Source organism: Polypterus senegalus, chromosome 11 (genome assembly GCF_016835505.1).
Source record: "Polypterus senegalus isolate Bchr_013 chromosome 11, ASM1683550v1, whole genome shotgun sequence".
Taxonomy (NCBI): domain Eukaryota; kingdom Metazoa; phylum Chordata; class Cladistia; order Polypteriformes; family Polypteridae; genus Polypterus; species Polypterus senegalus.
The window spans coordinates 150438169-150463699 of record NC_053164.1 but is presented as its reverse complement, the minus strand read 5'-3'; the positions used below and the strand labels follow the sequence as shown (position 1 = coordinate 150463699).

At 39.3% G+C, this 25531-nt stretch overlaps 1 protein-coding gene across 1 annotated transcript in view; it reads right to left on the bottom strand.

The window, feature by feature from the left end:
• Positions 1-25531, bottom strand: part of LOC120538620 (dynein heavy chain 3, axonemal-like) — a 155956-nt gene that overhangs the window by 29959 nt on the left and 100466 nt on the right. Inside the window, exons 37-63 of the mRNA XM_039768006.1 lie at positions 23902-24016; positions 23315-23448; positions 21670-21834; positions 21077-21272; positions 16644-16882; positions 15752-15901; positions 15216-15435; positions 14767-14880; positions 14454-14603; positions 13715-13897; positions 13270-13408; positions 12891-13081; positions 12516-12611; positions 7721-7912; positions 6291-6424; positions 6053-6215; positions 5356-5538; positions 4731-4889; positions 4112-4219; positions 3864-4028; positions 3275-3459; positions 2267-2438; positions 1758-1891; positions 1474-1645; positions 1102-1305; positions 887-1017; positions 576-768 (exon numbers count right to left, since the gene is read on the bottom strand). Of these exons, the coding sequence (XP_039623940.1) occupies positions 576-768; positions 887-1017; positions 1102-1305; positions 1474-1645; positions 1758-1891; positions 2267-2438; positions 3275-3459; positions 3864-4028; positions 4112-4219; positions 4731-4889; positions 5356-5538; positions 6053-6215; positions 6291-6424; positions 7721-7912; positions 12516-12611; positions 12891-13081; positions 13270-13408; positions 13715-13897; positions 14454-14603; positions 14767-14880; positions 15216-15435; positions 15752-15901; positions 16644-16882; positions 21077-21272; positions 21670-21834; positions 23315-23448; positions 23902-24016 (4387 nt within the window). The remainder of the gene's footprint in view (positions 1-575; positions 769-886; positions 1018-1101; positions 1306-1473; positions 1646-1757; positions 1892-2266; positions 2439-3274; positions 3460-3863; positions 4029-4111; positions 4220-4730; positions 4890-5355; positions 5539-6052; positions 6216-6290; positions 6425-7720; positions 7913-12515; positions 12612-12890; positions 13082-13269; positions 13409-13714; positions 13898-14453; positions 14604-14766; positions 14881-15215; positions 15436-15751; positions 15902-16643; positions 16883-21076; positions 21273-21669; positions 21835-23314; positions 23449-23901; positions 24017-25531) is intronic.

Sequence of the window (25531 nt, the reverse complement as noted above, 5' to 3'; positions counted from 1 at the left end):
GAGAACTTGCGTACAACAAGGCATGAGGTACCGTGGAAAAGTGCGTGGCTTTACGCCAAGTGTAGGTTTTATACATCGCGATTTGAACGTGGAAAAGTTCTTACGCAACATTTCTGTGCGTACGCACCGTTTATACATGAGGCCCCTGTACTCATTTGTACCCTTAAAAAACTGTTTCACAATGACCAGAAAAAAAGTGTGGTTTTGTGTTTTCTTCTTTGTTATCCCCATGTTTTGGAAATTTCATTTACTTCCCATTTCATCTGCAAATAATACTGCTCATGGCTGACAAACTTCAGATGCCTAATAAGAAAGATGTACTGTATGTGCTTTTGGAGTGTTAATGTGGATGATCAACTTTTTGAAAATGATCTGAAAATGCTTGTGTGGACAGAAGACGTTTGAAATTAAAACAGCTTTTTAAAATGTATTTGTGTTAGCATGGACTAAGCCTCAATAACATCAGAGAAAGCATAGTTCAAAGAGTTTCAGGTAAATTGGTGTCCAAGGTGAAGGGGAGCTGATGCTGGGTGTAGGTCTTTGGCACAGGAAATGGATAAAATCGAGAAACTTACTGGTCGGTATCCATCTCGTGTCTCATCAATCTTCTGCTCTGTTGCCATGGTAATTTGCTGCTTCTCCAGGATCTCCTGTGACAGCTTCCTGCTGGAGGATAGGATGTGAATTGCATGCTCATCTTCCAAGATATTTCCTTGTGAAAGAGACAGAACTTCCAGTATCTGGTTCTCGACTTCCTTCAGCTGCTTCCTGTGTACATACATGTGAAAATAAGGAACTGCTGTCTACACTCACTTAATGACATTTGGAGCATTTATCTTTCAGATGTTGGCACCTCACAGACACACATAAGGGGCAATGCACAAACCTGTTCTGTGCCTCTTCCCTATACAGTTGCCTTTTAGTGTTTTCCAGCTCTGGTTTCTCTTTAGCTGTCAATATGCTTAAAAGTTGATCCTCTAGGCCAGTTGGTGTAATCATAAAATTCAAAAGATTGACCTACATTGAAATTGTGACACAGGTCACGGTTACTTTTCAAATGAAGAAGAAACCAGATGGCAAGATTTGTGCAGGAAAGAGTACCTTGAGTGAGACTTCAGGCAGGTAGTGAGGGTTCCTCAGCTGAGTAGTGAGATAAAAACGAAAATCCTGGCTGTACTGAACAGTGACCTCACCCAGCCTTAGAAACTCCATCCCATTATGCCTGAAGGTTTGTCTTAACAGTAAAGGCTCCAGGAGAGGATCCAGCTCTTCAGAAAGGTTCTCTAGCAGCATAGGAGTCCCAAACTAGAATATACAGTATATATGACATATGATAATAGTATGTAAACACATTCATAGAAACCATGGCTGGAAAAGCTTGGTAGTACATTTATAAGCAGTGCATAGACACTGAGCTAGCTTGAGGGGCATGAGATGATTTATGATAGTCTGACCAAGCAGAGCTTTACTAACCTGTATGCAGTTGCTCAAAACACGCAGGTAGTCATGGTCTGTGGCTTTGCAGACATGTAACTTGTTGACTTTCTCCATGCTTTTTATCCATTTGTTTGCCTGACCCTGTGGATCAATCATGAGTGGCCACCGCTGGGCTGAAGTTATGATGATTGCATTCTCAACTGAGAACCTGAGAGCAAAGGCACACAAGGTGGTAGAAGTATCCAAACAGAAGGGCATTGCCCACATTGTTATCAGAGATGGAAAATGATTGGTTTTCTTGTGTAAATGATGTGGCTCACATGTCTCGGGGAAGTCCATGCACTTGCCATTCGATAATGGTGACTGCATCCCCAAGGGTGGTAGATAGGGAGAAGGTGGGAGACACAGGGATTTCTTTCCTCTTGCACATATCTTGCCAGTCTTTCAAGACCTCCTGTCAGAGACACGGCAAGACAAACCACTTACTAACCCAACCCCTGGTGTCTAGAAACGCTGATGTTTACTGGTGTCCCTAAACAGGAAAAACCTTTCTTTTGATGACCCATGGATAATATTTTTTTTTTGACCATTAACAGGTGGTGAGCACTAACAAAGAGAGGTGCTGACATTCAAGACTATACTTTCAGAGCTGACCACTATGTGCTAACATGCAACATGCCTCATCCTCCCTGCTGACTCAACCAAGATGATACAGTAGAGCTGACTCTACTAATTTCAATTCAATTTTAATTTATGACATACTAATGAATACCAGTGTTGACCATTCTCATTTTTCTTTCTGGCATTGCTATCTTCAATTGGTGCTCACCTGTCTGAACTGTGGTGTGAAGGGACCCAGGTAAGCCACTACACCAGCACTCAGCAGCATGTCTCCAACAATATTCTGATAGGTGTCATCAAGCTGTTGAGAAATTTGCATCCAGCGCTCTCTCTCGCCACCCAATCCACTCATCAGCTTTTCAGCTCTGTCTAGTTTAAGCCTGTGAAAATTAATTTTTGCAAGTTAAGTTTCTAATGTTGACCAGTTTAACTTTCCCTTTAACTTCTGCCCCTCCCAGCTGCTGCTTTGCTTGTCTTCTGCCCTAAAGTTTTACTCATTTCCTCTCTCACACTGGATGGATCCAAGTTTGCTACACAGTATACCAGTACAACTTACACCTCAACCTAAGTTAAACTGTGACATTTCAGGTTATGCAAATTTGCATTCATTTGAGGTCATGATGTCAATTGTCCTAAACCACCCTGAAAGATGATGGTACCATCATGTAATGCTAGAAGGAGTACTTAAAACAACTACTATATCATTAATTTATAGTGAATGATGGTAACAGGTTAGGTGCATTGGCGATTCTAAATTGTCCCTAGTGTGTGCTTGGTGTGTGGGTGTATTTGTGCCCTGTGGTGGGGTGGCGCCCTGCCCGGGGTTTGTTTCCTGCCTTGTGCCCTGTGTTGGCTGGGATTGGCTCAAGCAGACCCCCGTGACCCTGTAGTTAGGATATAGCGGGTTGGATAATGGATGGATGGATGGATGGTAATATTTAAGCGGTTTCTCACTATCAAGAAAGTACATCTTTTGGCAAGCCACCAACCCTACAAGAGAAACTTTAAACTATCAGACAATTGAAGAACAGCAAGGCTTGTGGCTCAAATTACATACCCGCAGAAGAATTCAAGGCTGGTGGTGAAGGACTTGCACACAATGTTCAGAATCATTGACAAAATCTGGAGCAACAAATCCCACCAACCTCAAAGGTGCCGACATTGTTACCATTTCAAAGAAGTCAAGGAAGTGTATTTTTACTCATGTCTCACTTACTTAGTCTGCTCCATGCTCTTCTCCAGGCTTTGTTTCTCTTCAAGTTTTTGGGAAAGATGCTGCTGCAGCTTAAACAGCTTAGTGCTCACTTCACTAAGTTCACTTTGTGTCACACTCAGTTTCTCCTTTTGCACCTTTAGCTCAGCTTCTGCAGCTTCCAAGCGCTGGCGCTTGGGGGCTACAATCTGTTGGACAAAGAAACATGGATTTAATCCCACTGATTAGTTTTGAACTGTATGAAATGTCACCACCTATAGGATGTAATAGAGTCTCCTTAAGATAGCTCTCTTTCATTTTATATTTTACTATTGAGTTGTGTCTGCAATAGCAGTAAGTGGTCTTTCCTAAGCTGTTTCTTTCTGATTAACTGTATTCCTGGATTTGGTTAACAATAACTGCCCTGCCTGTAGACCATTTTCCCTTCCAGCAAAAATTCACAGACATGACAGTTACTTACAAGTAGCTGCTGCCTTACCTTTCCTAAGCGACGCTCATGATTTATGCTAAATGTTTTCTATAATATGGAAGTCAGCTGGAACAGCTGAAGAGAGGGAAGTTAAAAAGAAATTCAAATATTCATTTTTCACACCTTGGCCACTTTGTCATAGACTTCTATGGCTCTCACCCAGCTGCATAGGCCTTCACAAGCTGATGATACATTTTTGATGACAGCTGGCTCAAAGTCGGGGTTGCTGATGAAATCACGGCGGATCTGAGCAATCACCTTAAATGGGATGTTGTCTTTGTCATACTCCTTTAAATGGAAAAAAGAAGATGTATCACCTAAGGTCAATGTAGATGAGCCCTGATGCATCAGACACCTTATTGGTCACTCACTTTTAGAGACTCCAGAAACTTCATGTCTCCCAACATCTTTTTGGCAGATGGCCAGTAGTCATCAATGTTTCTCCCATTGGAGTCACTTCTCTTTTCTGGTTTAATTCCCTAAAAGTATCAAAAAAAAAGTCTTCCATGTATGGAATACACACCACCTAGTGCATTTTAACTAATATAAGAGATCAGATCTTGTACATTGTGATTTTACAGATCTGTACTAAAAACTAAAAAGCCTTAGAAAAGATTACAGTTATAAAGCTCATCATATCTTTAATCTGAAATCACTTCCAAAATGAGGACACCAGAGATCACAACTGAAAGGATCAGCCTAGCAGTACAATGTAAAACACAGTGCTAGAGACCATTAATCTTAAAATCCAAAATGTTTGAGAAATGGCAGTGGACAGCCTCTTGATTTTTTTTCTGACCACATTCATTATGGCATTGACTACCTTTTGTTTGTGATAGATACTATGGGATCATTTTGCCTCTAGATTACTCTTAACTCTGGCCTCCTGCATTATTCCCAGTCTCAGTGTAGCTTTATGACCTCTAGACCTAATGTAAACACCCTGGCATTGTCTATTTCACAGTCAAGCTAATAATGCTATTGTATTACCTTGAGGATGCAAATTGCTGCAAGTGTGAGACGTACTCCTGATGGAGGATTCTGCATTGTTTTAATAAGAGTGATGTCACTCGCCTTCAATGTGTCTAGGGAAGCGATAGCAGCATTAAGTGCAGGCATGGCAATGCTCAGGTTCTGTTCACACTCATCCTGCATGAATAGGACACAAGGATCATTGCTTAAAATCTGGAAATATAACTGTCAAATCCAGTAGGGCAGAATCTGGCAGGGAAGAATGCCTCTTGACTCACAAATATAACTTGTCCATTTTTTGTTCTGGGTACATAAAAATCACCATTTAAATTTAAAGTTTTCACACTTCACAGGTAGACTTCCATTCTCATTGCAGGATATTTGAAAGTTATGTGGACCACCCATTTGATCCAGGATGGATTTTAACTCTTTAATTACTCAGTAATTTCATTATCTAAGCTTAGAGTAATGAACATTTTACTTCTGTTGAAAAGGAATTTACACTAAGCTCAGACTATTCACTCTGCCTGATGGACCCACTAAGGTTACATCCTGATCTCAAAGAAGTTATCTTATCTGAGGTAAGAGGATCATCCATTAACCCAGCAGACAACATAATCCTTGGGCAATTACTTCTGCTTACCTTGATGGCTTGTGCTTCTTGAGCTGCCTTGTTGGCAATGGCCTCTTCCTCTTCCACCTCCTTTTTTACCGTTTCCACCTCTAGTGTATCTTGTGCAATGATAGCTAGCAACTCCACAGTTTCCTTGCTGCGCTCCATTAGGAGAGGCTCCAGCTCACGCAACTGTTGCTGCATTAATGCAATCTAAAGAGTAAACATGATTACAAACATGGTTGCAGTGTTTCCCTATATAATTTCATTGTCATAATTTCATTTTCATTGTTTCATTGCCCAGAGGGGACTGGGTGGTCTCTTGGTCTGGAATCCCTACAGATTTTATTTTTTTTCTCCAGCCTCTGGAGTTTTTTTTTTGTTTTTTCTGTCCATCCTGGCCATTGGACCTTACTTATTCTATATTAATTAATGTTGACTTATTTTTATTTTTTATTGTGTCTTCTATTTTTCTATTCTTCATTTTGTAAAGCACTTTGAGCTACATTTTTTTTGTATGAAAATGTGCTATATAAATAAATGTTGTTGTTGTCGTTGTTGTTTTCTGCTAGGATAAATTACTCAGAATCTCCCAAGAAAATTAGTCCTATGTTTGGAAGACTATCGAACTATGAAAAGATGTGTGAAATATTTTCTGATCCTAGGCAAGAGTGATTGTGAAATTTGGGTTTCAGACACTGTGATATATGTCTGTATAACAGCTTACCTGAGATGAGGCAAAGTCCAGCTTTTCCAGTCCAGTTAGGTATCGGTTCCTGTTTGTCAGAAGTTCCAAACGCTTGCTTTCCAGAAGTCTCTTGAAAGTCTTGATTAACTCAAGGTAGGAGGTGGGGGTTACATAAATTCTCCTCTGGAGGGACTCAAAGAACCTATGGAAATATCACAACAAGGTTAATACCAGCCACATTTTTGCATGCTCTGCACTGCCACACTGTGATAGTTACCTCTGGGATAGAACCATGACACTCTGGTGGAGGTGTCGACACAGAAAGACAGCTCCTTTGCGGATACCTTGGGACATATCAACATCATCCAGGAAATAGCAAGCTACCTTCTCCAGGGCATCTTCTGGCCAGGCCTGTGGAAGTAAAGAGAATTCAAGGGAGGACTTGGGTATTCTGAACTACTGTCAACATTTCCAAATCAAAGAAGAATGAGTTGGGTTTTATAACTTGTCTTTGTGTAGTGCATCTGTATTAGACTAAAAGGTTCACTGCTCAACAAACCATGGTTAACAAAATAAAACAAAATACAGTGGAACCTCGGTTCACGAACGTCTCAGTACACGTACAAATCGGTTTACGACAAAAAAATTCGCCAAACTTTTGCCTCAGTTCAAGACCACACACTCGGTATACGAACTAGGCAGTTTCCCTTTCGGTTTGTACATGTTCAGTCTCTCCCTGTGCATTTCCTGTGCAGCGAGCCAGCGAGAAAGAGAGAGAGCGACACACACAGGCGCGCGAGAGAGACACACACACACACACACAGGTGCGAGAGAGGCACACACATAAAGGCACGAGAGAGAATGGCGCACACAAACACACACACGCACACACACTGGTGCGCGAGAGAGGCACACACACACACTGGTGCGCGAGAGATACACACACAGGCGTTCCAGGCTCGCGAAAGAGAGACACACGCACACACGAAACAGAGAGCGAGCGAGGGAGGGCTGGACGCATAAGGTAGAAAAGGCCTGTTTTTGTTTTCAGTTCTGTTTACAGCGATCAGTTCATAGTGTGCATTGTGGCAATGTTACTTTTCTTGGTGGTTTATTAAATTATGGATTTTTCAAATTACGCTATTACTATTACGCTTTGCATTCTATGGTATAATTAACTATATTTGTGCTTAAAAACTAAAAAAATATATATTTACATACAGTTCGTACGGTCTGGAACGGATTAATTGTATTTACATACAATCCTAAGGTGGAAATTGCTTCGATTCACGACCAGAGTTTTGGAACGAATTATGGTCGTGAACTGAGGTTCCACTGTAGATGGGATGCAACAATATCCAAAGAAATATGTTACATTATTTATACCAATGGCATCTGAAATTTCTCAAATTGTTAATAACACTTTTCACAGATGGCACATTCTCATTTTATTAAGTTTCATTACCTGTTATGATATGCTTTACTTGAGAACAGGCACTCAATTAAATAAGCGCCAAGGCACTAAATGTATGGGAATAATACATAAACTACTCTGAGATGCAAACTATGCCATCATCATCAGGCGGAAGCAAATTTCAGCCTAAGCTGAAGTGGTAACTGAAAAGCTCCCAAAAACTCTTGTTAAATTTAAATTCTTGTTTATACACTCTGGCCGGACAACTGAGAGACGTACAGAAGTCTGCTTACCTGAAAACAGTCAATTGTACAGCAGTTGACTAAAGTGGGAAATTGTCGTAGGTGGTTGTGGAATGCCTCTCCGATGGGACTGAAGGCCAGGACAATGTGAAGATTACTGCGAACACGCTGCAAGAAGTCTTTGTAAAGCTTGGTTGGGGTCAATGCATCATCACGTACATCAGCTGGGATCAGCTGTCGCATCTAAGAAGAAGTAGAAGAAGAGGCTTCAGAAACCATGATACCATAGAATATGAGATGTAACAGTGAACATAAAACCATATGGTAAACTAGGAATTTTATTTGCATGATATCTGATTTAAGTCCTGCAACTCTTTTGTATTTTCCAAGTGGAAATCTAAGCTATAAGCTGTCACTCTGCCACTTGCTGACATCTTTCCTAAAAATCTTTTCTTTCAGTACAAGATACACTAACATGAGCAACTGTTTAGTTCCAAAAATAAAAATTGTAAGGAAAAAAAAATCTGTCATAGATAAAAAAAATGTCACTTCCTTTCTCTAATTCTTATCAGTGAGATTACACTTAATGAATGGGTTCTGACAAATGGAGCAAGAAATATACTGTTGGGGGGACTTATCAGTTTGAAACTAGAGATACATACATTTGTTTAACAATTAATTAATGGACAGATATTGTTGTTTTCCATTTATATTAATCAGTTCCCACTTTGTTTTTTGTGTGTGCAAACAAATATGTGTATTTCTGTGTACTAGTTCTGTATTTAGTAATTTGCTAAGTCTTATGCTTGCACTTTAGCAATGAGCTTGCCACAGCACACTACACCTGCACACATTGACGATCAATATACCAAAATAAACAGAATTAAGTTGAATTAAATAAACACTCTTGCACTTTACAGTATAAAATGTGAGACTGGGGTTTTTACCCCCTCAGACATATGATGTTGAGGTCATCAGTATAAGGTTATAATCTAAGGGTTCCAACTTCATTAGAAGGTGCGATTGGGATAACAACCCTAACCCATCACTGTAGACATATTTGGAGCCAAAATCTGTCCCTGGAGCACTGAACAAAAGGCAGGGTCTATTCATCACATTGCGCACATCCACCAATAACCCACATCAGTTAATTTAAGAGTGAGAGTGAGCAGTTTACCTATCATGCACATGATTTGAAGCCCCCAATTATAAAATAGGAATGTTCAAGTTTTATGCTGGCAGTTTAAGAGAATTTATTTAGCAATGCTTCCCACATGCTGCCCTTTATTCTAAAGAGTGAAAAATGATCTTGTGGTCTCTAACCCCAAAAAGGGATTCTTCAATACCATCCAACCATCCCTGTTAAGAGGTACATTCAGAGATATGAAGGTGGATGATCCTATGGTGCCCTGGATAATGGACTCTCTGTCAGGCAGATCACAGTTTGTGAGACTCAAAGACGGTTTCTGATACAGATAGAGCAACAATGGAACACTACAAGAAACAGTCGTGGCTCCTTTTCTCTTCACTCTGTATACCTCGGACTATAAATATAACACCAGGTCATGTCACTTGCAGAAATTCTCAGATGATTCTGCACTTATGGGTTGTATCAATAAAGGGGGATGAGACAAAGTATAGGAGTCAGGTAGAGAACTGTGTTTCTTGCTGCAAAGACAACTGCCTGCATCTTAACATCAGCAAAACCAATTAACTGGTTATTGATTTTCACTGTACCAAACAGTCTTTCTGTCCAGCCATTATTCAGGGAGCGGATGTAGAGGTGGTCCACTCCTACAAGCCCTTGGGAGGTCATTGACAGGTTGAACTGGTCTCGGAACACAGAGGAACTATATAAGAAAGGGCAGAGCAGGCTCTTTTTCCTTAGGAGACTGTGTTCCCTTTATGTGGAAAGTGACATCTTTCACATCTTCTATAACTCTGTGACAGCCAGTGAAATTTTCTATGCTGTGGTGTGCTGGGCTGGTATCATCACTTCAAGAGAGGCCCACCAAATCAACAAGCTAATTAAAATGGCAGGCTCAGTTATGGGACACACTCTGGACCACCTGGAGGTAGTAGCAAAAGACAGAATTAAAACAAAACTGAGCGCCATTATGAACAACGTTGCACATCCTCTCTCTGATAAACTAACACTAAAGACTTTAAGCCAACAAATAATTTAAGCAGAAATGTGTCAAGAAATGCTACTGGGGCTCCTTTATACCAACAGCAATATGCCTGCATAATGTCTCAGTAGGACTGAGACTGCCAAGTCAGAAGTTTTCTTTCTTTTTGAATTTTCTTCCTTTTTAGTCATTCAAATGTTTGTTTAGACAGTACAGTGTGTGCGCATATATTTATTTATTTATCTATGTATGTATTTATTCTGTTAAAAGCCAAATTGCCACCCTGGGTCAAATAAATTTCTATCTGTATATCTAAGAAAAAAATGACATTGTGATGTCATATCTCAGGACAGTATGTAAATGTGATATTTAACACTCCTCATTTACCGTAATGAGGAAAAATAATAAACACGTTCTGCATCACTGGGAAAGGACACTTCAAGTATATAATAAAAATGATAAGGGGTCTCTACCAAATATGAAAGCAATTTGTAAATTATAATGAACAAGTGAAACTGGAGACACTACTCTGCCTGTGTCTCCTGTTCCATTACAGTGCTAGAAAGTGACATTTGGAGTTTTACTCCATAGTAACTAAAACAGGCAGAAGAGTAGCAGAATCTCTTTCTTTTTTCAAATAATATGTACTGTTTGAAAATGCATAATCCTATTTGCTTTCAAATGATTAATTTTTCTCCAGCACAAATATTACCGTGCTGGCTAAACACAAATAAAAGAGCAAGTGGCAATCACAGATGAATAAATGTCATCTGTTTACCATTTATTCCCTTGATACTAATGCAAAGATAAGCAGATTTTTCGACAAAAGGATTGGCTTTGTGCTCCAGTTTAATGGGGCATCAGCTTTACTTTTCTGTGAGGAAAAGCTGAGTAAATTTTATTAACGGCTTTGTGGAATCACTTGTATTGACACTTCTTAATTGGGATGCTTAATTCACTGCAGAGTAGAATGAGATTGTAGAAGCTTTTAAAGGTGATCAGGCAAAGCTTGTCCCTCTGAGCTTTATATCACACTTTCTGCTTATTGCATTTTAAATGAAATAGTACATTTCAGATGTACAATGACAGTCATTTGTATTATTATTATTCATAAATTGTTCCAGTGCCAAGAATTTAGGGCAAATTAATCTTCTGCATATTCAGTCAATCAGATAATAATAACAATGCACTTCCATATTGGCTTGCCTAGTCTTAGTTGTATTAACGACACAAATGAATAGAGAAAATGAGTGCTCTGATCTCCCTGCATATCACAAGCAGACGTCTTAGACACATTAGAAATGCTCTTCTCTCGAATGCCACAGATTTGCTCCTAATCCACAGATATATGAAAATCAGCTTAACCCAAACAGTATAAAGGCTTTCAGATCAGCGGACGTTGCCAACGGTGACTACAATACAGCTTTTGTAAGAAGCACCTTAGCTCAGAAACCGGTGTGCAGTCTGAAAAGAAGAGGTGGTAGGTCATGCATCAAAAAGTCATTGAGACAGAGAAAATCAAATTTGTGTTTCCCTCTAAAATTTCCAGTGTAGGCTGTATCCCACATGGAGTGCCCGATAAAGATTACAGCGAGCATCAAATTTGTATTCCAGAAAGAAATCTTGTTAAAGCCAGTGGAAAATTTCAGCCTTGACTTGTACTGCTCACATCTCAGTAAAGACTCTGCTGACTTTCAGGACTTTCTTAACAGAGAACCTGGTACAAAATTCACAAGCCTCTGAGATTAGGACTTGCTGATGCAAATGAAAAATCACTGAATGTTGATTAATGCGATTTTAGCATTTAAACCTTGTATGGTGAGCAAACAGAGAGATCATGGTATACACTGGTCATTTGTCTACTGCATTGTCTTTATATATTCCACAGTTTACCCTCCAGGATCATTAAATTTAAGACCATATTGTACCATATTGCACTTTGTACACCTATCTCTTTAGCTGTCCTGTGTGCAGTAGTAAGGCGTTTATAAAATATTCAAAATATGTATTAGGAGCTGGAATTGTGAGAGAAAACTGGAGAAAATGTTAATTGAAAGTGCTGTCAGTTGGTGACCACCTAAGCTCTTTTTATTGAGGTTCTGTTGCCATGTTTTGAGCCAGTCACTCTTGAAGCTGTTTACTCACAAAACACCAGTCTTGCCTGTTGCCACAGTTTTATTCTCTTCTTCAAAAATAATACCAAACAGTTTAAAGCCTTATATCTTGGCCACAATTGCTGTGTGTCAAGATATTTAGGAAGTAAAGGATTTGTGTACTAATACAGCTGATAATGACTGCATCAGAGACATGCAAAAGCAGCAAATGCCAGCCTACAGTTGTGGAGAACTGCACCTATTGGGACCTGCTAAGATACTAAAGGTAAAGATTAAGGCAGCGTTTCTCAACCTTTAAGTATTTGTGACTCGAGTTTTCATAACAGTTTTAATCATGCATTTTGAAATGTAGATGCATATTTTATTTTACCTACTTAACTTTTATCGACATTTATCTAACTCTATATTTATTGTTCTAGTATCAGAATGTAGTTTAAGTTAATTTGTTTTGGTTTCAACAGATGTTTTTTCATATTTTTGATTCTTGTTTTCTTTTTTTCACAGTTTCGCACCTCTTGTTACTTTGCGCCCCCCTAGGGGGGCCCACCCCACAGGTTGAGAACCATTGGATTAAGGTGAACAAGTTAGAAATCAGTCAGGCACCTTTTCAATAAGATCCGTTTGCTCTTCACTGTCAAATAGACCTGGGATATCTCCAGTGTTCAGAAGACTGCTAATGTCTTCTAGAAAGGACTCCTCCTACAACACAGACAATACATGTTTTGAGTACTCAATATAAAAATAGTACATCCAGTAATGTGTACGGTGTCAGTGGCATTGCATTTACAGAACTGAAGTGACACATTACCTTACCCATTTATTTATACCAAATAACTCACTGACTGCACCAGGACTTACCACTTTTGAATTTAATAAACTAAAAAGGACAGTTATAAATATAGTCTGTTTGCATTCAAGAAGGGAGACAGCACAGTATGATGATTCGTCATTCAGAGACCTGTGTTGACATAACCTAACCTTAATTTGGTGGTCGGCAAAAAAGAACACAGAAGGTGTGCCACTCAGTCCAGCCTTCCTCAGGACACGCCGAATGTCCTCTCTCCACTCTGAGATGCAGTATGACTTCTGAATGGTGATTTGAAACAGCTCCATTTCAGACACAAAAGCGGCCAGTCTTGTGGATGACTGCCGCCCGCTACCACCAATGCCTGAGAAACATGGACAGAAAGTATGCTTCCTCATACTGACTGTGCTCTCTATTTACCAAATCCCTGAGCATAAAAGGTCACATGGTTAACTGACACGTCCCATCATCAACAAAGACTGAAATATCAATACATTTAACAATCAATACAGTGACTAGCTTCATGCTTGCTTTATCTCTGTCCTTTCTCACCAATCAGCAGTGCGTGACTCCATGGTTGCTTGAAGATTCTGCAAAGTCGAGAAACATGCTCAATGGCAAACTGAAACATAACAAGGTCCATGGGAGTCTTGCTTAATTTGTTCAGTTCTTCCAAATAGTGTTCCATGTTCTAGGGGAGAAGGCAAACAATTTTAGCATCATTTAAGTACATCACCATTAAGCAAAATGTCCCTGTGATCTGTAGCATGACAAAGAAGTCAATCGCCCACTACAGTACGTTCTAACAGATACTTCTCCTCTAACTGTACAGTGTGACAGAAAAGCTTCTCACATATAATGCGGTCTAAAACATATGGTCATTCTGGTGCACTGTACTTTCACAGTACATAACCTCTACCTTCACAACAGCATGACAGAGAAGCCACCTATGGCTTCTGAATGGCACCTTTGAAAGTATAGTATGCTAGGGACTCACCAGCTTAAGCTGTGCAGTGTCCAGAATTTCATTATAGAAGCGGCGAGTCTTATTTTCACTGCGGGGAGTCAAGTAGTCACCAAAAAAAAGGCACCTCAAGTCCTGTGGCTGGACCTCCCTACCAATCACCATGTGACTAAACAAAGTAGACATCTTCTCTTTGAATTGGGCCTGTACAACACCCTAGAATGAAAGGAAGGAAGGTTAAGATTAGGTCAAAGTGCACAATAATACAAGACTTGGAAGGATGACAATAGAGTAACTGACATGGGGAAGGACCTGTAACTCTAGTTAAATCCAGGCCAAGGTTCAGATCAAACTGATCTCTACTTTATACAGATGTTTACATTTTGTGTAACAATCATAATCTTTCACATGGACTGCTGAGCAGCACTCAATTTTAAATAATTGCATTGTTTTTCTAAACACAAAAAAATAAATAAAGATTGGTAAATGTTCATAGCATGAACTTCTAGAGGGCATCAGACTTTGAAAACATGTTACACTGCCTTGCATGTGCTCAAGTCACATAACATTTCTGCTTTTTGTCATTATTATGTGTTTTTACACTATAGCTCTCATAAGACCATACAGATATATTGTCTAACAGGTAAATTACTCCACACCCATATTACTTGTATGATAGTTGATACACAAAGAGCCATAATGAAGATCATGAGGAGGATTACAGACACAAATACATCTTAAAATGTCAGTGCTGAGACAGACCACCACTAACCTTGACAATGCGAAAGAAAAGTTGTCGGTCCTTGTCATCCACCAATCGATCACAAAAGACACGATGAGTTTCATGGATCCACAGTCTCATCAACTTGCGAGCACCTTCTGTTCCAGCTGGTATCACATCTGCTTTGAGAAGCAGAAGTCCCTAAAAGAGAGGAATTATTGAAGACTTGCAAACAAAAAAAATAAGAGTAAATTCTCCATTTGTAGGGCAGAAGACTCAGTCTTTTCTCAGAAATCAATAGGTTGAAAACCCACAAGCACGATTCTCTCTCTGCATAAAGCAAGCTCACCACATTGCATCCTACCTGTATTATCCGGGAGAAGTCCCTGAAGTTAAAGGTATAGTGTGACTTGGAAGGTGTTGGTAGGAAGGCTCGTGTCACTTGAGTGTAGAGTTCAGTAGTGGCCCACACTAAAATCTGCCAAGACATACACAATGAGTACATCACAGGGAGCAGTAAAGAGCAAAACAATGGTGGCTCACCATGCAACATGTTCACACTGGGATCAAGATTTGACAGCTATTGTTATTCCCAGTAATTGGGTTATGCCTATCCTACACATATGTATGTCAGGAATTCCTAACCATGTAAATCTGAAAATAAGAGAGCAGGCCAATGCTGGTAATGAGTCATTTGAGTGACAGACTTAGTCTACTAAATCAAGTTCCAATTACAGAAATGGCATAGGGAAATAGACCAATGAAAATAACATTATAGGAAGGGAGAGACATGGACACGTTTAAGGCTAGTACCTTGGAGAATCGCTTTAAGGAGTTCTCAAACCCCTGACTGAAGTGCCAGTCCATCAGTGGTTGAAAGATGGTCTTCATTGTTTGCTCACTGAACGTATTTATGGAAATGATATTGAAATGACGCAGCAGCCGAGGAGTTATTTCTTGCCTTCCACCACTACTAGGAGCTATTGCAGCAACAATGGACATGTCTTTGATGCTCAGTGAGCTGTTATCTTTCCTGTAACACAGAGAAAAATGTGTAAAATGGGCATATTGCTGATAATGTCAGTAGAAGAATGCCAGCCTTCCGAACATATCTGAATTGCTAGATATAATGGTAATAAAACAGAAATGTGGTGGTGAGGTAAGTAATACACAACTTGTTATTATTATAGCTAAATAATAATAATAAAATATAATCATCTAGAGTTCAAGACCTTTCACCTTGAAAGATCTAGCAGACATGCCCATCATGACAACCATTCTGGTAATATCTTCCTTATTTAGAATGGTGGGCAAACTGTGCCCACCAGTCCCATTCAATGTTTACCCACCTGTCCCAGAAAGTGCCACACTCTATCAGCTGCCTTAAGAGTTCAATAGGGGGCTGAGCTCCATAGCGTTCTTTAGTGGGCATATTGAGGTCATCGACAAACAGAAGCACACGTTTACCAGATGGAGCGCCATACAGTCCTCTCCTTTTCCTACCGTACAAATATAATGAGAAAGAATAATTAATCAGACGAAGCAAATATCAGATATACAGTAAGAATGTCTAAAAATAAACAATGAACAGCCTGAGAGAGTTAAAGAATAGAAGAAGAAAGAGTGAGCAAGAATGAGTGACAGAAAGGGTGGAATAACAGTAAAACAGGGAGGATGAAAGAAATATGTTATAAACGCAAGTGACAAAGAGAGTGAAAATAAATGAGGGAGAAGGATAGAGATATGACGTACACACCCCAAGTAGGACTACTGAGCTCTCTCTGCACCACCTACACACGCTGAGGGAAGAGTTTATTCTCTCATTGCTGTTTGATGTTCACTTATAATAGAAATTACCTCCCATGCTCACAATATTCATAATGAGAACTGTGGCAGTGCACTCATTCCTTAGACAATTTTCATACACTTGCCAAGAGAACAAATGTTAAGACTTGCAGCGCTTCCAAATCTAATAAACACTGCAGATTGATCCACAACTGCTATACACTTGATGAAGGTAACAGTGACCATATCACCCTCAGATACTTGATGCAATCACCCTAAAGCCACTCATGCTCACATATTCTACTCACTCTTTGAAGGCACAACAAAAACCAAGCAATAAGTCTTTTGATCACAATCCCACACTTGTTCTAGCTTAGAAGTACACTTAAATGTGTAGTAGTGATCAACTCACACATAACTGTTTTTTACACACTCATTAAGAAGCTCTAACTGTACCTTTCAAGCTTTTCCACGATAGCATCCTGTGCATAGCTCGCTGTGGTCAATGCTGAGAAGTTGACCTGTCCTATTACATACTGGTCAGCTGGGAGATGCTGTAGAAAACTGATGGTAATGGCTGATTTACCAGTGCCTGTGGGTCCGACAAACATCAACGGCTTGCCCCGCAGAAGAAGTTTCTCCAAAAAATACTTTTGCACCAGAGCTTCCTCAGTAGAGACAATGTAGTCACTAAGCTGGAAAAGAGTGGCAAGGCCTGTTAAGAAACAACCATGAATGACCAACTTAAATGCATGCCTGCAATTCTTCATGATGTTGATGTCACCAGCTCCTTGCTGTTCGCTGTACTATCAAATTGTAGGGGGCACATGAGCAAATGTGCTGTATGATTTTTTTTAATGTTTTTTTCCTTCTTTTTGCAATGATATTGAGTTGGGCACCATTTTTTATATTACTTTCATCTCATTGTCTACAATTATTACATTGTTGTTTGCTTTGCTTTATACAATTAAACATTTGTTACAAAAATGAAATTCAGGTATTTTCCATGGGATAAACTTTAAAGATTTGTATGTTTCTGAGGAGCATAACATTCCCTGATTGTAAATCTGAATGGTGACGGATAAGACAACTAATGATTCTGAGCCTTTAGCAGAGCTGAACTTTTAAGAGAGGAGCCAAAAATTGCAGGTAAATTTCATAAACATTTCTTTTATTGCATAATGCATGCTATGATCTACAGTATGTTAGTCAATGCTATGCACACAAGGAAGAATGCTGACAGACTGAATCAAGTTAACAATCATTTAGGGCTATAATTATAATCAACGTCTAACCCAGAAACATGAATTCTACTTAACATAAGATTATAAAAAATAATCGTAAAAAATAAAGCCACAAGGCTCTGTAACCATTCTGGATGCAGACAGAAGATACCTCCATCAATAACCACATTGAATAAATACCCTCAAGCTTCCCAGAATGCCCTAAACCAAAGTGCCAATTCACTGGCCTAGGACAATGAATCCAAAAAAGACTAAACTGCCTCATGCCACAGTGCATTTTCTGGTATAACTGACTATACATCCTAAGATACCATCTCAGAGACATCTTTTAACAAGAAACTGCTGCCGCCACACACAATGGTTTACAGGTTACTTTGGCTGTCTCACAGTCCCAGATTCCTGGGGTTTAAATCCTGACTCGGTCACTGTCTGAAGTTTGCACTCTAGTCAAGACAATTTTCTCTGGACACACAGGCATTCCTTTCTCATCCCAAAGCTATGGTTAGATTAACGTATGAGTTTTATGAGTTTAAATTGTCACTGTGCACCTGGTAAAGCCAACAAAAAATCTAGCTTTCCTGTCTTCATTTTGGCCATCCAACCCTTCATTGTTATAGGTGGACAGATGGGTTCTTGAAGCAATGGCTGAGCTATCAAGAGCAGTTCCAACCTTCTCTATCCTCTATATAAACACCAAGCTGATAAAAAAAGACAACCGGGTGATACACAAAAGTGGCCTGTGTTTTGTAGGGAATAAAGTAAGAAATTTCAGTTTAGATCTCAGAAAATTAAAAATGAATTTCTAATTCAACTCTTAAAGTTACAGAAACCAGACTGGCTCACGTAAGATAATGGCTGAAACAATTCATGAATCCATTAATTTACATAACCCACTAATCCATGGCAGGGATGCAGAGCAGCTGGAGCCTATGCCAGCCATCATTGGGCACAAGGCAGGAACAAAACCTGCAAAGGGAATCTGTCTATCACAGGGTGAACAAACACACAATCATCCACACCCACACTAGGGCCAATTTAGCAACATCAATTCACCTAACCTTTATGCCTCTGCAATGTGGGAAGAAACCCATGCAGACACAGGGAGAACATGCAAACCATGTGCAGGCAGCGAATGGGACATGAACCCTGGACTCCTTATTGTGATGTAACAACCAGGCTACTTTGCTACTATGCAAATCAAGGTGAAAGCTCTACGCCCAAAATACAATGTAATATTGCTGAGTGGGGGGTCTTGGTGGTAAATATGCACCCTTTGATGTGGGCCCACAGCATACATTCACTGGTTCTGCTTGTGTAATGTCTGCCCTATGACAGTTCAGCATATAGTTTTACAATTATAAGGCTATATTAAGTTTGTTTGCATATATATGTTATATATTGATTAGCACACGCATGTGAAAATGGAAAAATTGCACTGTGCTTTGTATATGTGATAATAATGACAATAATATATATATTGTGGGGAACAGCCTGGACACAGACAGGTAGACATGATTTTAAAGCACCACAACACATTTATTTACAATATTTACACAAGTGCACAACCCAGTGACACAGCACCAATCACCCCAAAGTTCAGGCCCTTCACACAATGCCTCTTCATCTTCTTCCTGACCACCTCCACTCCTCTCCTCCGAGCTTTGTCCTCTTCCACCCAACTCGAGCCATCGAATGAAGGAAGGCGGCCCCTTTTATCCCCACCCGGACATGCTCCAGGTGCCTCCTGATAATCTTCCGCTGGCACTCCCCAGTGTGGCGGAAGTACCGGCTGTGCACCTGGAAGCACTCCGGGTGTCCCTAGTCTTCTTCCCCCCAGCACTTCCGGATGTGGCAGAAGTGCTGAGGGCCAGAACTCCTCAGACATTGGGGTGCCCCCTGGCAGTGAGCACGGGCCCCTATAGGGTTGAGCTTTCAAGCTCCGTTCCCGTGGTTTCCAAAGTCACCAGGGCGGACACCTCCTCGTGGTCTGGAAGAGGCGCAAGCCCACCTCCAGTCCTCCTGGGTGTCCTGGCTGGACAGCAATATATACTGTATATATATATATATATATATATATATATATATATATATATATATATATATATATATATATATATATATATATATATATATATATATACAGTATATATTTTAGGCTTTCAAATTTTTGTTTTATATCCAATAACACTATTGTTCCTACATTAAAACCAATTAAAAGAAATTAATTGTATATAAGAAAAATGAAAATGCACACATGTTAACACTTACTAAAACTCCCCCAAATCTGATATTTGAGGAGAGGCGGGGGTGGTGGATAAAGTAATATCCCCTTTAGTTTTACCTAGTGAGAGTTTAATTTAAGACCAAAAAAAGTTGGTACTTGGAAACATTTCAATTCACTTAATTTTCTTCAGATTAGGATGACCCACCCTAAAGTGCTCTTGAGCAGTGCAGTGGGCTTAATGTGCTTTGCATGCTGCCAGGAAGCCCCTTTTCCCCCTTAAGTGATTCCACAAATGTCATTTCTATCTTCACTGAATTTCTTTTCCTTGCAAGTAATATCAATAACAAATAGCGGAAAGCACCAGTTTCTATTAAATAATTTTGATTAGGCAGGAGAGATTCAATTAATTTCATTATACTTGTGCCCTACGCCTAGTTTAGCGTAGGGTTAGCGTAATTTAACCCATTTGAGAAATCATCTCAAGGTCATCACGTTAGAACAGCCATCCACAACAAAGTTTAGTCAGCTGGGCAAGTGGTACATGGGAAAGAAGAGTGAGAGGTACAGTCTTGACTATAAGAATTCCATAAGCTGTTAAATAATAACACGTACATTTCTTTGCCTTTTGGTTGACAGCTCATAAGGAAATGTGATGTACTGCTCACTGAACAGGAGCTGTATTACAGCCAGTTAAAAGCATTTAGCCAGTTTTGGCCATTTCCCTGACATTAATTGCTTCATCATTTCGAGAGGTGCTCCAAGCTGAAGTCTTAGCCCAGCAGATATATTGCCTGCTGGCCATATTGCCCGAAGGAGTCAATATGGAGTGACAGTTTACAAAAACCTAATGGTTAAGAGTTGTGCAGAAGTAATGCACAAAAATATAACCAGCAGTGTAAAATTTCATCTTGCATACAACACTCCCTTCCTGCTTTTTGAAGAATGGATTTCAGTATAATTTGCTTACAGTTATTAAAAGCAGGAACAGCATCTTTCTTTAAACATCTGGACATCTCCCGCTCAAAATAATTCTATACAGTTGTATAAATGGCCCCATTTGGAAAGACGCCAATCAATAACATCATCATATCATATCGCAAGCAAAAAAAAATTAGCTTCTTCCTCAATAAAAAAACAGAAAAGACATTCAATATGCTGTGGTAGCCATTTCAGCAGCTAAACAAGCTTTGATAAAGCTACCTATGAGACAATTGTGTAGCACATCTCGTATCTAGTCTTTGCCTTTAGAACCTGACCCAAAACCTGAAGTTAATTAGCTCACTTTATGGAAGCCTGGCACACTTGGTAGACAGAGGTCTCATTTTTAGATGTATTCTGGAATTTGAATACACGATTTAACTGCTGACAATCTGGATTTTTCCCCTCAGCTTGGTTCTCTCACTCCACAGTGTTGACTGTACCTTCACATTGTCTTCAATGGCGCTTGGGAGAATTAGATCCTTCCACAGGTGCCAGGCTGGAAAGTTTCGTTTTAGGAACACGTAACTGTAGATGTCTTCCCGCTTCGGTATATGTAGTGCACGAGGGAACTTAAGATCTTTGGGCCTCGGGAAAGTGGACTCCGGATCGCACAATGTTTTGAAGAATTCGGCAAAACTACAGAAAGATAAAACAAGTACATCCTATAACAAAAAAGCACAAACTTTGATGTGCAACATTGAAAACCTCTTAGTTCAATTTCAGTCAATTTAAATTTAAATTGGTGGAAGGGGCAATGTCTATTGTTAGATGTTGTCACAAACACTTATCTGTACTGGGACATATTAGCAATACCAATCATCTTAACACATTTATTTTTCTTTAAGATGAATTTGATATTAAACACCACATTCTTAAGTGTGTGCAAAATCAATCTACAAATCCTCAAAACCTCATCAGTCTAAGGTTCTCCTCCCCAAATCATAAGCTGAAGGTCTCCAGATGAAGATCTTTCTTTAGTATCTCAGTCAGGACAATGCTCATAAAGTAAGCTGTTTGGGTAAATTTAACTTACCACTGCTTTGAATGGAAATCCAAAAATCCACCAATCGACCAAACAACAGAGAAGAACCCAAAGGCCACAATCATGCTGGTTGAGACATCTGTCTCTCTTCCTTGGGCTCTTTGAAAGTTTTTGTCGCAGTTGTTGTCTTCCTTTTTTACTTCTAAATCCAAGGAGCTGCATATCAAATAAATCCTGTAAAAAGCTATAAAATCCTGAATAAAGAAGGCAAATTTATTCTCCTTGATACAGCTCAGTCTAACCTATTTACAATTGTTCCTCCATTCTTGTGTGTACCTTGTGGATACGTTCTAAACTAAGGCTTCATTCACACCACTACATTTTGCTTTAAAAAGGCAGATATTAGTCTCTGTTTTTGTGTGTTACCCACATTATCCCAGTATTTCAACCCCTAAAAAAAGAGACTTCTGAAAATGCTCTCCAGAGCCACACACATCTGAAAATGCAGCCCCAGCATTGTGGTGTGGATAGCTAAAAACGTAGTTTTCATACTCTGATTTGTTTGTGCTGTTTATGTGGGCCTTATCTAATTTGAACCTGCTCTTTGCAACATCTTATTCCCCAACTGATTAGCCATCATAGAAGAAAAACATATTCCAATATAACAGACATAGAAGAGGTGTTTTCCATGGTGCTTGTTGTGTTGCTTACCTGTATGCATCTAAATTGTGTTTTGTACAGTTTGAATGCAACATACATGCATAAAAGGAAAATAATTTACCAATAGCTACAGAGATAAAATACTGTGGCCAGGCAGCATTACCATCCTTTCAGGGATCACCGGCTTGGGGTAAGATGTTTATGCTGCATGAATGCCCTTTGTAGGTAGACAAATAAGTCATAATCATTTTGAGTCATTTAAGTATAGACAGAGATACTTTTGTAAATGATATGAAAATGTTAGTACAGATGGAGATCATTTTTGCTTAAAAATGCTATTTTGAAATGAAAACCCAGCAGTGTGGATATAGCCTAAGCCGCATGTTTGCTAATTCAAGCAATGACATATTGTTTGACTTTAGCAAGTTACTTCACCTCTCTGTGCACTGAAGACAGACATTATATTCTACTACTACTACTACTACTACTACAAGAAAGCTCTGAAGTAAAGTGTCTTAGGTTGATCACTATAGAAAGTCACAAGACAAAATGACCATGGGTTGCTCACTGTAGATCTTGTCAGTACACAGACAAGGCTACTCAGTCCTTACGTTCCATAAGTTTATTCCTGGGCTCAGCACCTACGCTATAGTGTGCCAGGCTAACAGTATCACCTGCTGACTAAATACTGTTTTTATGGGAACATAGTCTGGAATACACACCTGTTGTAGTAAAGATTAATGTAAGCCTTTATATTTGTGAACTCATTCAATCACTTATTCATTTTCCAAATTTTCAAAGTTCACAATGTGGGGGTGGCATTGCATCAGAGGATAGTAACTGTTAGTGTGGACAATTCAGTGTTGACAACCTTAACGTTCAGTGGATCTGACTTCTCAGTGTGTAGGTGGAGTAGCATAAATTTGGGGACAAATTTCGGGTGTGACTTTATTATTTGCAGGGTGACCTGACCAACCGATAGAAGTGCTAGCTGCAAATGGTTCCATTCCTTTCAAGGCGCAGCATCATCCCCTACCTGAGATCAGCCAGAAGGCATTCATAGAGCTGCATCATTGTCACAGCAAGATGCAACATAGACGAGGGCACCACAGTATGACAGTTCTTCTGTACGAAAGCCAAGCAAGGAGGTAGGAGCCATTCACACAACAACTGCATACAAGAAAGGAATAAAACATTAAAGTTACAAAATGATCAGAGCAAATGCTAATATCACAAGTGGCAGGGCTAGCAATGGGACAAGGAAAGAGTTGAAATTATACAGAGATTCCAGCAAGAGAAAAAGGTTTTGTCAGAACATCTTATCAATGCAAAAGAATATATATATATGTAATAAAAAATATTCCAAACTAAAAAGCCTCTTAAATACACACCACCTATATTGAGAAACATCTTTCAGGTACACCAAAGCTAGATTGGAAAATAATTAGTTTCTTAAATTGGAAACAGGTCATTATTGTCACGTGCAGATTACAGTGAAATTCTTACTTTCATGTGATAATCAATATGCAACATGCTGTCACCTCCAGAAAAACAGTGAAATCTGCTCCTTGGTAATTTTTACTCCATATGTGCTCACAGGTGAAGGTGTACTTCACCACCTACCTTCAGCAGCTGCTTCTGTTCAGAAGTGATAAAATCTGGAAGCTTTGTTTCCATCCAACAGTGAAATAGTGGTTCCCAGCCTAGATCCATAGGCTCCATGTAAATCATTCCACACCTGGGAAACACAGGGCAAGCAGATGGGAATTTTGCCAATTTGTAGACCCAATACAAGCCCCACCACAGCCCAAACAATGTACATTTTTCAGCTTGAAAATTATTTCTAATTTACACAGTAATAGGCAACACTTATAGTGCAAGTTGTGACAAACAGAACTAGTCTAGTGTTGAACACTTCAGCTGATGGCTTGCTAAATAGAAAAATGCATTTGGTGCAAGAAATAAACCTGTTTCTGGACAGAAAGGAACCCAGTTCAAGTTTCTTCTGTAGAAAAACCTGCTTTTTCTCTTTGCCCCACCCTAGCAATCAAATTCTGTTTGGATGCTTCAGATGTGCATTGCCCCAAAGGATGACAATGAAAATAGGCAGTTTAATAATGAATGGAATGAGTATTATCCATTTATAACTGTTGTTGTGTTTGATCTGTGTCTGTTTTTTTGGGACAGAGTACAATTTCAGAAAGTACTTCAATACCAGGCATTCAGTCTTTGAGAGGCTCAGATGCTCGCAGACATAAAATGCAGGGTCTAATGCTTAATGCTGAGAGTAGACAAGCTAGGATTTATACACTCAGGCAAAAGGCTGTTGATTTTCTGTCACCATATAAAACAGTCAGAAAAACATAATGGTTTAAAAAAGAAATTTGACTTGCTTTCAAATGGTTTGGGAATAAGCTGCATTTTCCAGCAGTACAAGACTTAACAATTAATTCAATATCTGCATGAATTATCAAAGGAATGACAGCATTCTTAAGACATACTGAAGAAGAACTTTACTAAGGCTGCTTTGACAACTTCAGTACAGTATTCCAGAAGAGGTCGTACAATTTTCTTAGTACTGTTTTACGACTAATGTGAAAGTAGAGATTGCAATAAAAGATGCTCACATTTCTTAAAGTAGATTGTCCTGCAATTAGAACTGATAGGCATACAAGCCTCATATGAACTGAAGCAGGCACATTGATTTGTCAAATCTCTTCAGTTTTGGAGAGGAGTGAACCAGATTCAATTCACAAACACCCGAAGGTTGGTATTTTGTCTTCTAACTATGGCCACTTGCGAGTGAAGCTTTTCACATATCTCAGTTTTAAAGTAGAAATCTCCATTATTGTCTGCAGATTGCTCTCACTTCTTTTGAAAATAAATATACATCTCTTGCTAAGACAAGTAAGTGCAATTTTAGTCACTAGAAAACAAACAGGGCACTGGTCGTTAGATGTGTACCTTAACATAAACAAAATAAAGAAGTGAAGAAAAAAGAATGAAAGTCAATTGAGATATGCAGTTTATACATGATTTGTGGTCCTGTGGATATGTGTGCTCTGTTTCCTTAAAATGAAAAATTATTGCAGTTAATGTAACATATATGATTAAGACAAATTTATCAGAAAGTAATATATACAGGACTTGACATTCTAGTGAATTGTTATGCTGAGAAAAGGGAATAATAATTTGGATCTCATGAGAAGGGAGTTAAAACCCTGGTGAAATGTCTTAGATAGTAAAGATTATT